At 46.6% G+C, this 13,052-nt stretch overlaps 2 protein-coding genes across 3 annotated transcripts; both read right to left on the reverse strand.

The window, feature by feature from the left end:
* Window positions 1-215: 215 nt before the first annotated feature.
* On the reverse strand, window positions 216-5,519 carry LOC118218739 (probable G protein-coupled receptor 85). Of its 2 annotated transcripts, none has more exons than XM_035401382.1 (2): window positions 4,709-5,519; window positions 216-1,696 (listed from the first exon to the last, which is right to left on the reverse strand). In XM_035401382.1, exon 2 carries the CDS (start codon window positions 1,657-1,659, stop codon window positions 523-525), a length of 1,137 nt encoding a protein of 378 aa, XP_035257273.1. In that variant the 5' UTR covers window positions 1,660-1,696; window positions 4,709-5,519; the 3' UTR covers window positions 216-522. The 2 variants fall into 2 exon arrangements, with proteins under 2 accessions (XP_035257273.1, XP_035257274.1); XM_035401383.1 differs by lacking the exon at window positions 4,709-5,519 and adding an exon at window positions 3,966-4,687.
* Window positions 5,520-6,930: 1,411 nt separating this feature from the next.
* LOC118218723 (small integral membrane protein 30-like) lies at window positions 6,931-8,268 on the reverse strand. The gene has a single exon (XM_035401355.1). The coding sequence runs from the start codon at window positions 8,223-8,225 to the stop codon at window positions 8,037-8,039; it is 189 nt and encodes a 62-aa protein (XP_035257246.1). The 5' UTR covers window positions 8,226-8,268; the 3' UTR covers window positions 6,931-8,036.
* Window positions 8,269-13,052: the final 4,784 nt, after the last annotated feature.

Consider the following 13,052-nt stretch of genomic DNA (forward strand, 5'->3'; position numbering starts at 1 on the left):
CACTTACTCCATTACGGCAAAGCACACACATCTTTTCTCAATGAAAGAATTCAGTGTTTCATACGAAAATAACCAAAGATGTCCTTTTGCAACACGACCGTCAAGAAGAAAAAAAACAAAAAACACTTTCATATCTTCTCTTTAGTGCAACTTTTTAATGTAAAACAAATCCCACCACTCCTCAGAGGTCATTGTTTTTGCTTGCCCCCCCCCCCCTTAAATCCACAGATTATAGAAAAATCTTCAGATATCCGATACATGGGGCTGAGTCTTTGTGTTTTGATCCATTGAGCTCTCTGTAGCTTCCAAAAGTGTTTCCAGAGCAACGGTTTACTAGAACATAAACACTTCTGTTCCAGCAGATTATTCCACAGGCGTCCCCTCCCCCCTCGCATGTTGCTTTTAATCGTGTTCTGAAGTTAACAGCCGACAGTCTCGATTTCCGCCAGGTCCTTGAAGAAGGCGGAACACCGTTACGGCGTTATGAGCGACCGCGCGACCAGCCGCGGAAAAGCCAGACCTTCATATAACGCAGTAGGGTTCCCTAGGCAACCGGGACTTCCTGCAGTAAAGCAAGGTGGCGCTGAAGCAGCGCCTCAGCTCCCGGTTGGAGAAGATGCAGATGAAGGGGTTGACCCCGGCCTGGGCGAAGCTCATCCAGACGGCTGCAGTCAGGTACCCGGCGGGCACCACGGGGCCCCTGGCGAACACCCTCCAGTAGCAGGCCACCAGGTAGGGCCCCCACAGCGCCAGGAAGAAGAAGGTGACGGCGTAGAACATCCTGCTTATCCTCTTTTCCGTTTTGAACTCGTCCAGCACCAGCAGGCGCCGCCGCCCCGCCGCGTTGGTGTTCTGCCGGATCCCCAGCAGGGTGGGCGGGGTGGGGCCCCTGCCGAAACCCGCCAGCCAGTTGGCGGCCGCCTGGCCGCTGGCCCCGGGCCCGTGGAAGGTCCAGTTCTGGCTGACGGCCGGCACGAACTGCACCGGCTTCATCTTCCGCCGGTCGTGGACGAAGAAGATGAGCTTGAGGTAGACGAGCTGCGTGGCGAGGAGGATGAGGGCCAGCAGCAGCATGAAGCCCAGCGAGTCGTTGGCCCTGAAGGAGCGGTGCTGGAACGTGCACTGGTCCTCCTCCCGGATGAAGGAGTACGTCCCCACGTCCAGCACCGGCGGGAACGCCATGGCCACGGACAGCGTCCACACCATGCAGATGACGGCCAGGCAGGTCCAGAAGGTGAGCCGCTTGGTGTAGAAGCGGTGGTGCGCGATGGCCAGGTAGCGCGTGACGCTGACGCAGAAGAGCATGAAGGCGGTGTGGAAGCAGGAGAGCACGCCCAGGAAGGCGATCACCTTGCAGGTGAGCGCGCCGTACGTCCAGGCCGAGCCGTTCTTGACGGAGGTGAAGACGAAGGGGAAGCAGACGGCCGAGCGGAGGACGTCCGAGGCGCACAGGTCCAGCAGGAAGTAGTACGGCGTGCGGTGCAGGCTGCGGTCCTTCACCAGCAGGATGGAGATGAGCAGGTTGCCCACCACGCCCACGCCGATGATGAATCCCAGGGAGGTCAGCTTGAGGAAGGTGGCCAGTGGGGAGACGGTCTGCAGGAAGCTGTGCTCGGCCGCATGGCTGTAGTTCGCCATAGATGGAGGAGGAGGAATCATGAGACTCGCTTCAGTCCAGTCTCATGATCCACAGGCACTGGGGAAGAGACACATCCATTTGAGGTGCTTTTCTTTTTAAATCAAATCACATAATGTATATATACAGTTGAGGCCAAAAGTGTACACGCACCTTGGCTAAAGACATTCAAACTCAATTTTTTCACAACTCCACACATTTCATGGTACCATACATTTCCTGTGTTAAGTCAATTAAGGTATCTGCTTTATTTCCATAAGAGGGAATTTCAAAATAATAGCTAAGAGACAGACTTATTTCAGCTTTTATGTTCTATATCAGATTTTCAGTGGGTCAAAAGTTTACATACACTTTGTTAGTATTTGGTGGTATTGCTTCTTGATTGTTTAACTTTAATCAAATGCCTGGGGTAGCCTTCCACAAGCTTCTCACAGTACTTTGCCGGAATTTTTGCCCATTCCTCCAGACAGACCTGGTGTAACTCAGTCAGGTTTGTGGGCCTCCTTGCTCAGACATGCTTTGTCAGTTCAGTCCACACATTTTCTATGGGATTCAGGTCAGGGCTTTGTGATGGCCACTCCAATACTTTCACTTTGTTGTCTTTAAGCCATTTTGTTACAACTTTGGAGGTATGCTTAGGATCATTGTCCTGCTGGAAGATCCAGTTGCGACCAAGTTTTAACTTTCTAGCTGATGTCTTGAGGTGTTGCTTCAATATTTCTAGATAATCCGCCTTCCTCATGATTTTCTGAAGCGCACCTGTCCCTTTTCCGGCAAAACACCCCCACAACATGATGCTGCCACCCCTATCCTTCACAGTTGGGATTAAAAGCCTCACCCTTTTTCCTCCATACATAGCGGTGATCATTATGGCAAAACAGTTCAATTTTTGTTTCATCTGACAAGAGAACACTCCTCCAAAAAGCTAGGTCTTCGTCCTTGTCCACCTGCAAACTTCATTCTGGCTTTTTTATGCCAGTTTTGGAGTAGGGGCTTCTTCCTTGCGTGACAGCCTTTCAGGCCATGGCGATGCAGGATTCTCTTAATGGTGGATGTAGATACTTTGGTACCTGACGCCTCCAGCTCCTTCACCAGTTGCTTTATTGTTGTCTTGGGGTTCAGTTGAAAAAGTTTGTTTGTTTGAACCAAAGTTTGTTCAGCCCTGGGAGTTAATTTGTGCCTCCTGAACGATACAGTGTCTGTGTGGTCCCAAGATTTTTTATTTGCATACAATTGTTTGTGCAGATGCTCGTGGGACCTTCAGTTGTTTGGAAATTGCTCCAAAAGAGGAACCAGACGTGTGGAGGACCGCTATTTTTTTTCTGAGGTCTTTGCTGAGTTGCTTAGATTTTCCCATTGTATCAAGGGCAAAAAGGCAGTGACTCTAAAGGTAGGCCCTTAAATACAGCCACATGTGCTAATTAACTCCTGATTATCACAATTGGCCAACCAGAAGCTGGTAAAAATTAATTACATCAATTTCTGGAATTTTCCAGAGACAGTCAACTTGGTGTATGTAAACTTTTGAACCACTGGAATTCTGATATAATGAATTAAAGCTGAAATAAATCTGTCTCCAATCGATTGTTTCAAAATGACCTCTGATGTGAACAAAGTAGATGCCACAACTGAGTTGTGAAAAACTGAGTTTGAATATTTTTAGCCCAGGTGTATGTAAACTTTTGGCCTCAACTGTATATGTATATGATCCTGGGGGTTTGAAAGTATCTCTCGTTCTCTTCTAAGGCATCCTTTGTTCCTTTTTTCTCATCGCACCTGAAAAAATAACCCATCCACCTGATCAGGACTTCTTCTCACACACCAAACTGTTTTTCATTACATTGTTGAGGCTATGAAGATGTATGAAGAGCTTCTGTATTAAAATACAGTCTGATACAGCTTTTTTTCTTTTTTTAAATCACATTTTCCCCCGTTTTCTCTGATATCATATATTGCATTAAAACGGTATGCAGTCAAGGCATGGCAGCGGCCCTAGCATTGCCACGTTCATCTGTCCGTTCGACCGGATAAAACATCGATATTAATCCCGATTAGCCAATAATAATTAACAGCCTTTGTATCCGTTTCTTTCAATGTGTAGGTACGCTACACAACCGCAACTCACAAAAAAGACCGATTTTCCAAATCATCGTTTAAAGGTGATTCATTTTCCATGAGTGTTGTCATGTAGCTCAGATAAGAACAAAGGATTAAAATGTGGCTAAGTCGGGTTACATCCAATAACGGGTGAAACATTAATACAAACGCAGCAAGGAAGCTGTTGATCACACCCAAACAAAAAAAAACCTGCAAAATTAATATATCTTACCCGGAGCACCGTCTTTTTAGCTCGTTGTCTTCTATACTGAAAATGAATGGAGGACGCATAAAGAATAAGAATATGCCTTTATTCCAGTGCAAACGTTAACTGGAACGCCGCAACTTAATAAGGCTTCATTAGGATAACGTGGCGATCAAGCAGGTTTATTATCAAGCCTATCGATTTCCCGGTAAGGCTAATGTCCAAACGAATCAAAACATCACCCATGAAACCGACATAAGATATTAAACATCGGTGTTATATGTGTATTTGTTTCCTGACCAAGCTATCTTTTATTCTCAGTCTCTCGGGCTTGACATAGCCTATAACCACATTCGAACTAGCAAATGAAAAAAATGACATCGGATAAATATATGAGACATGCGTTGTTTACATGACAAATACGTCGCTACATACGGATTTTCATTTATTAACTGACCCTGTGCAGTATAGAAAATAAAAATACTCGGTTTTCTGCACGTTTTGTAATTAAATTAGAGCGCACTGGGGTTTTCAACAACGTGACACACCGCAGACTGGTGGTCTTTTCCATTCTCTTGTGTCACACAATATAGGCTACCCATTTCCTCCGCCGCGTTTCTGTCAGTAAAATGTTGGATTGGACATGCACTGTGGCGAAACAGCACGTCAAGCAGAACAATTTGTAAGAACGAGCCATGTATTGACTGCAATAGCGCCATTCTGTCCCAAATGAATGCAAACGACCGCTAAAACACGAATTAATATCATACCTGTTGATTTCCCAGTTTGTTTCCCCGGAGACTAATTATATAGCAGAAGTCACTTTGCTGTTTTAAAAGACTGGTATCGTTGCCCGTTCTTCGTTTTCCCACCGTGAATATACAGTAAGCGGCACCGAGAGCGCATGCGCACTGAACCTATTTGCGATCCAAGCCGCGTCTCGTCTCTGGATGCGGTAGCGCTGTCTTTCCCGGCAACATCTGCTCACTGAGAGCGGTATCAGTAGCCCCAAAATCCCTCCATCAGTCTTAAAGTCGCGCATGTTCTACACACTCACTCATTTCAAGCGAAGCGCATCGAATTTACACAGCCAGTAGGCATCGTACATTATCACGCTGTTGAGAATAATATGGATGTCTGGATGGAATCGCGTTTGACAACCTCCCAAGCGATATGGCGCAAAAACAAGAAAATGAGATTACTGTTTATTATTTCTTTATTTTTTCTACGACTGGGATCAGTCATTGATGCATGCACTTTGGACATATTGAGAGTAGATTGCATCTTGTTTTTAAATTTTTTATATATATATAATGGACAGTAAAGGGTTACCCTGCCCGTTTAAATAACACAGGTTCATCTCAGGATAGTCTAGCCTCAATATGCATTATTGACGCATACAGAATACCATTACGAATCCACAGTCAGTAGCATCAATGCATGGCAAATTCTTTTAATCATAGGAGCAGTCATCCAAGGCTGCGCTATGACAGGGTTACTGGAAGATTGCGTTGAACTCAAGAAAAATAACATAATTTGCCTCTCTCTCTCTCTCTCTCCCTCTCTCTCTCTCTCCCTCTCTCTCTCCCTCTCTCTCTCTCTCTCTCCCTCTCTCTCTCTCTCTCTCTCTCCCTCTCTCCCTCTCTCTCTCTCTCACACACACACACACACCATTAGCATCATTCTAAGTGTCTCCCTCAAAATATTTATCCAATTCTACCCAACCTATTGAGTTCGCATTTTAATCTAATAATTAGAAAAAGAAAAATTTCTCTTTGCGTGATGTAAAATATCCAGGCAGAAAGTATAGTAGCCAGAAGACTTATAGTAGCCTTTCAAAAAATTTCAGTTCAATGCTGATAATTCAATGTCAAAAATAAAATGTTATATTTACGAATTAATTGGGTCCAAGAGCAGCCAGTTCTCCTTCTTCTCATAGTTTTCTCTACGTTTGGACCCCCAACTTATTCATTATTAATAATTATTAACGCATTATTAATTATTATTCGCATTGGAGAAAGGCAGCACTGTGATTAAAGACGTGGGTTCGCAGTGCCTGGGCATGAACCCAGGTCCCTCACTGGGAAACGCTTAAGTACATTTAAGCTTTCCTATTGCCATAATGATGTGGGCATTTAACGATGACCGACATGCTATCAGACTCAAGACCGCTATAATGTGGTCGTACAGTTGAGAAGTCCACTGGTAAATACACAGACCTGAGCTCAAGTCTGGCTAGTGTCCATTCAGTCTCCCTGTTTTTCATCTGGCCTCTCTGAAGCTGTAGCTTTAGCTGTGATGGATGGGATTGGGCTCACAGAGCTCTGGGGTGGCTCAAACTGTAAAATGTGCCGATAAATCTCCATCTAGCACCTGTGGGTCCGGTTCCCCCCGAGCAGCGTGTGCGGTTCCCCCCGAGCAGTGCATGCGGTTCCCCCCGAGTGGCATGTGCGGTTCCCCTTGAGTGGCATGTGAGGTTCTCCCCTGAGTGGCACGTGTGGTTCCCCTCAAGTGGGGAGAGAGGGTCCACTGCTGATGGACAAACAGTTCTAGTCACTGCTGGGTTCGCCCACAGCGTTGAGGCAAAGCTGCCATAACAGAGGTGCTTGGGTTCAATTGCCCGTTGCACCAAAACTTTTTTGCACTTTACGTCTCAGCCTTGATTTAATTATTCTGCACATGACACGATGGACAGAGTGTAATGCCTGAAAGCTTGAGTGTGCTGGTACCACCCAGCCAGCGACTGTGGGTTCAGTCCTTACTCAAGGGGCACGCGTTGCTTCTCAATGTTTTTTGTCAATCGTGCCATCCTGGATGAACCTTCTCTCCCCTACCCCATTGAAAAAACCCTGAAAGGCCGGCACAATGCAAGCCACTGTGAGTGGGGATTTCGACCCACAGGATAAACCAGAATGCTGTGAAACTGCAGGTTCAAATCTCCAGCAACATTCAACCATGACAGTGTGAATGAATGGCAGGCAATTACTCCGGATAAAGCCATGTAGCGGTTTAATGCTAAGGGTATTTTGGGTTTGTTGTTGGAACAGTTTATCATCCAGGAGCACTTGAACATACATATCATTTTTATCTTCCTGAATATCAATCTTTTTATCAGTGTAAAATCATCATCCATTCTTCCACAGTCTCCAAACACCCCTCAAACTGCCAACACAATCCTGAGAAGAGCTTCTGTCCAAATTTGACAGGATTGTCAAAAGAATGCTAAAGACAGATTTTATTTAAAAAACTTAAACCCAGACAGACTGATGTAAAATTATGATTAAAAAAAGAAAAAAAGATTTTGATTGCTAGTCAAAGCACGCAGAATATTTGAGGTTTCTGCTTGTATTCAAAAATACAGAATGGAATAAAAACTAATTCCAGGCTACTATGCACACCGAATCAAGAATTCAAGATGAATTACCCATCGGGAGGAAAGAAATTAATTCACAAAACAGCAGCCTTTCCACCAAGTGTTGGGAAAAATTACATATCATTTTTTCCATTCTATTTGAGCACTATGACGTTAAGTTTGCTATGAGTAACCCCATTTTTAAAGCAACAGCAAGGCGTTTAAGTCACATTAATTTTGTGCAATACAAAAACGAAACCAGAAATGAACAAGAAGGAAGCAACGCATTAGAGGCGTTAAGAGAACATAAGTGCTGAGTTAGTTATCGTGTCAGGGCACACCGACACAACACTTTAACGGCGCTGCATCGCAAAGCCGTATTCGTGTTCCGCCGAAGTTCGCTTAGTCTTTACTTTAACACAATGAAAGTCGTCTCCAATCTGATTCTCAGGTCTCTTCTCTCCATTTCTCCGACGGATCCGCTATGCTCGGTGATCTTCCTGTTTCTTCTTCTTCCTGGTCATGAGACATACAGTGCGTGGTCCCCTTTTTTTGTATGCAAGGTTTTTTTTCATTCCCGGCAGTGTAACATCGTTTAGATTGGGTGCATCTGCATGGGTACATGCACTCAAAGGATTACTTTTGAGCGGTTGCTTGTCCCCCAGAGACGATATCCAAGGTGGCCGGAGCAGAAGAAGGCACGCGCCATACAGCGAGCTGCCAGCCACACCGCTGAGGTTCGCAACTTAGAGCTGTCCGTTGGTCCTTCGCGCATACCACCCTAGACAGGCGCAGAACCCCACTACTGAGATCGTCATCCCGAGCAGCAGTGCGACCGCATCTCCGCCGTCAAACGCCTCAACAGGTGGTAGCAGTGACAAAAAGACAGTACACAATATCGCAAAAATGCCGGAGAACTCAGTGCAGGAAGCCATGTTGTATTGTCCTCGGAACAGGTCAGATGATTTCAGTGACGGCACGCGTCAGATGATGCAGACGCACAACCTGCAAGGACTGGGAGCAAATAATATTGTTTCTTTGATGTTGTTACGATGGTTACTGTGCTCACACACACGCACACATATATATGCATGTGTATGTGTACACACACACACACACACACACACACACATATATATATATATATATATATATATATATATATATATAAAGGCTTCATGATAGATTATATCAGAACCTTCTCAGCTGTAATGCTGTTTCCACGGTGACCCACGGTTCAACCCAGCTCAGACTGTCCTGACTGTCCTCATCAATCCATCGAAACTTTTACCCTAATCAGAACAGGACGGCAAGCCGCTGGTTGTCATGGCAGCATATCAGTTCTTCAAACAGGGCTCCATAAATAGTCGCTGTCTGTCGCTGACAACCAGTAAATTTTCATTTGTGCGGGTTAATTTACCATTCAGCTTCAGTTTTGTGTATGAGAGCACACGCAGAGAACCGACCGAGTAGTGAGCGGGACGGAACAGCCCGGAAAGGAGCCACTGCGGACCCGCCTAATTCCAAAGGGTTCACCTCAGGACACGTTTTTTTTTGTTGCTAAGAATTAAATACAAGTCCACGGGGGGCCTGTGTCTCCAATCTCAGCCTTCAGTTCCCATTCATTAAAAATCCACCTGCTGTCTTCTCCCCGCAAAACGCACCTGTCTGACTGCCTTGTCATTCATGCAGGAAATGCAGCTACATTTGATCGATCAGTCACATTTGACTGATACTGGAGGACTGGATTTGCATTTGGTAAATGGTAAATGGACTGCATTTATATACAATTGATGCCTCTCATTTGCCAGAGCAGTTAGGGGTTAGGGGTTAGGTGTCTTGCTCAAGGACACTTCGACACGCCCAGGGCGGGGTTTGAACCGGCAACCCTCCGACTGCCAGACAATCGGTCTTACCTCCTGAGCTATGTCGCCCCATTTGTTTCCAAAAGCCTGTCAGGGTTCCTGCATGGGTATATACGGGAAACTGATCATCGCTGTGGGGATGTACTGTAACAGGCTCTGTGAGGAGTGACGCATGTGACCTTCTTCTTCTCCTCCTTTCCGTCGCGTCAGAGAAAGAGCCTTCCTTTTCGCTGCCGTGAAAATTTAGATGTCAGTTTTAGTTTTTCCCTCAGTACTCTCTAGAGGTACCCCAGAGTTTTTGTGATGGTGATGGAGCCCGCTTCTGTGGGAGCTGCTCCCTACCGAACCCTTCTGTCCCAGCTCTGGCGCTAGCGCTTGTGTCAGGGGCTCTTCTACAGACGTAGCCTACAGTTAAACATCCCGGCCCCTTCCGCTCAGTCACCGTTTGACGATGCACTAAATAACCCGTTACCTGACACGCGCATTGGCCCCGGTGCTGCCGGCCCGCGGACCTCAATTACTTTACCTGAGCGCGATGCATTAATCATCGCCGAGTCTCTCTTTACCTGAGTAAACTCCCCCGTCAGCTTCCCGAGCGCCCGTTCCACCGTAATCAATCAGGCTCAGGGGACCTCTCCGGTTACCGCAACTCAAAAGGCCAGCAGTGAAACCATCCCCAGAACACCGATCCAACGCCGGCTATTGCGCTCTCAGAACCCATCAGGAAACACGGCCGCATTGCCACATTTCATTCACAGACATGAATGCGACCGGCGAGGAAATGTTTGCCCTTTGAGCCGCGGTACTTTTGAGCTGCAATTCTTTGGATGAAAGGTGCTAGACAACAAAGCTGTCATACAACTATAACATAAAAGTTATTTTACTAATCTGCAGAACTAAGATCCAGTAAAATAAATAACTCAGATAAATCCGATTAGCCTTTCCATTTTCTGCACAGTGTGTATATATGACCGCATTTAGCCTGAGTTTGAAATCCCAGCAGGCATGCAGAGCCCTGTGTGCAGTATCAGATTCAGTCCCTGAGAACACCTCTCTGAAAATGCCTCCCCACATACAGCCATCTCCCACAGGTAGAGGTGATGATAATACAGATGATTATTGCCTTTCTCTGTTCTCCTTCTTGTGTTGTTTTCCTCTTGGTAAGCGCACGGAACATGGATGGTCTCTACCTGATGGGCTGGTCTGTCCATCAACAACACCAAGGGCCAGGTGGTCAGCAGCAGGTGCCAAGGGCCAGGTGGTGTCCATTTTGTAGCTGAGAGCCGAATGTCGCCATCACTCAGCGTCCTCCCCCCCCCCCGCCACCGCCCCCGCCCCCCCCTCCCATGATGGTGCACCAGGCATTCCGTGCCAACTCATTTAGTGCCGTCTCCATCTTCTCCTGCAGCGTGTGCCCATTAATACCTGCCCGAATAATGCCATTTAAGGCCCCTAGGTACATTCAGTGTGTAATCTAAAGGAGGGGCATTAATGTGCATCTTCATCAGGCAGCTGCTAAGTTGGCCCGCTTTGAAAAGGAGGGATTTTTCTTTTTTTTTCCAAACTGTGAGCCCTAAAAGGTAATTAGGTAGCCTCCCCCCCCCCCCCCCGGGGACCTGCTGAAAAGCACTGATATATTCGGAGGACGGTACGTCCCCTGCTGTGCACCAGCATTAGATGGATACACTTACAGCGGCAAAAAAAAGAAACTCCTGCTGTCCAACAGCACATGAAACGACGTACGCAGAACGTCTTCAAGGACAACATCATCCCCATCATCCCCCCGGGCAGCAGGGGGCGGGAGAGAGCCTTGAGGTGACACCCCTGAAACCCCCCCCCTCCCCCCCCTCCCCAGAGAACGGTCCCACCAGACGTTTCCAGGCGAAAACCGGTTTGTGGCAGATCGGCGAAGCGTGCTGGAACGTCCCGGTTTCCCCTCCCAGGCATCAAAAGGAGCTCCTGAAGAGGCGTAATCCTGCCCCCCCTCCCCCCCCCCCCCCCACCCCGCCCGCCCACCTGCGCGCCGAGGCTTACAGCTCTCTCAGGAAGCGAAGTCGCGCGAGGACACGGACTGGAAAAAAAAATTCTTTTTTTTAACGCTCTCCAAAAACCCGCGTTTTCACCCCTGTGGCTCTGCTTGGGGTGCATAATTGGCATGCGTTGGGAATTTCAGAAGGGAAAGGCTTTTGACTTATTTGTCAGTGCCTTGCCTAATCCATAAAAACATGGTTTGCCCGAGAGGCCCCGCATAGATTTTCTCTGTCCTGGCATTGATTTGACTTAACCCGGCGTAGTGTACAATCTGTAAAGCCGTTTGTAAATTTATAGGGTCATTTTTTCATATTAACAGCTTGCTATGACAGAAAGACAGCAAACAAGGACAGAGAATGAAAACGGGTGAACGTCTTGATGCTGCTATTCGGATAAAACGTCCCACGGCACAAAGCCCACTGGAATGGTAAATTACACCTGGCAAGCGGCTGGTTTGGTCACTTCCAGCCCAACAGCACCAGGCAGAGGTTCACTCGTGACCACGAGGTGGGACGATTTTGGGAAAAAAGCGGTTATTTCTCCAGTTGTTTTCTCTGGCCCTGCTGGGAAGCAGTCAGCGCCTGTGCTTTGCGTCGTTTGTTTCCATTCTGGGGCTGTTTATCTACTGGGGCGTTTCACCTTCAAAGGCAATCTGCATGAGAAGAACACGGTGGACTTAACCTTGAAACGGTGAGTCGCCGGGAGAATCCCTTGATTGTGATTGGTGCTCTGGGCCTTGACTGCTTTTCATAAAATACGGTTGAGAAAATAAATTTGAGCCGAAAAAAGGCAGAAAGTTTGTCGCAGCATGCAGGCCTGCAGCGGATTGACTTTGGGTTGCCATTTCTTGAAGTGCTCAGAATGTGTCTTCCATTTCTGAAACATAAACCTTTTTTATTTTGTTTATTAGTTTCTGAGCTCAGGGCTGTGCTGCATTGTGTGTTGTTCTCAGTTTCAGACTCGCCTATTAACATTTAATCTTTAAATCAATTAATTGCGGCTCATACTCACATAAAACTTTAATGCAGAATATTTACAAGAAAAGTGTTGTTCTGGCAACACACTGATCTTCTCTTTGAAACCCAAAGCCTGGAGTGAAGCCTTTGACTTACCGAACCAGCACCCCATCTCCAAATATCATTTTACTGTCTGATCAGCACCCATCTCCAAATATCACTTTACTGTCTGATCAGCACCCATCTCCAAATATCATTTTCCTGTCTGATCAAACACAAGGCCGTTAATCTCCAGACAGCTGCTGAGATCACATGACTGAGCAGCCAGCTCTACACGCCCCTGTGGCGCTGTCCCGGTGTGTGGCTTTAAATATTGGCCCCGGACTACAGAACAGATGCGCCGAGGGTACTGGGGAGGACACAATGCCCAGGATCGCCATTTTATCTGATCATCTCTTAAAAAAAAAATTAAAAAAAAAAAATTAAAAATTTTTTTTTAAAAAGTACAACATTTTAATAAAGTTTCACCAAAACAGAATGGCAGATTCTTGAAACCGTGCTGTTCCGTTTTCAAACAGGACTGTGGTAATATTCTTTAATTGGAACGCAGGCAGGTTGAATAGCTGTAGTTATTATTCAAACAGGACTGTGGTAATATTCTTTAACTGGAACGCAGGCAGGGTGAATAGCTGTAGTTATTAATAACCTGCGTTTAGGCTATTAAAGATAGCGCCGTGAGTTGGTTTGCATTCATATGATTACCAGGCCACTTAACCACTCTCCTGCTCTCAGGCCTGGGGAAGGTACAGGCCTCCCCATTTGCTGCGATTGTATTGACCGTAACGCGTGAATCCGTCTTGTTTTCCGAACCGCCATCCCACATAATTCCAGGTGTGAACGGCTGAGTCAA

The sequence above is a fragment of the Anguilla anguilla genome, chromosome 19, assembly GCF_013347855.1.
Source record: "Anguilla anguilla isolate fAngAng1 chromosome 19, fAngAng1.pri, whole genome shotgun sequence".
Lineage (NCBI taxonomy): Eukaryota > Metazoa > Chordata > Actinopteri > Anguilliformes > Anguillidae > Anguilla > Anguilla anguilla.

What these genes read in the sequence shown, in the direction of transcription:
- LOC118218739 (XM_035401382.1), bottom strand. Translation starts at nt 1,659, where the DNA reads ATGATTCCTCCTCCTCCATCTATGGCGAACTACAGCCATGCGGCCGAG.
- LOC118218723 (XM_035401355.1), bottom strand. Translation starts at nt 8,225, where the DNA reads ATGGCTTCCTGCACTGAGTTCTCCGGCATTTTTGCGATATTGTGTACT.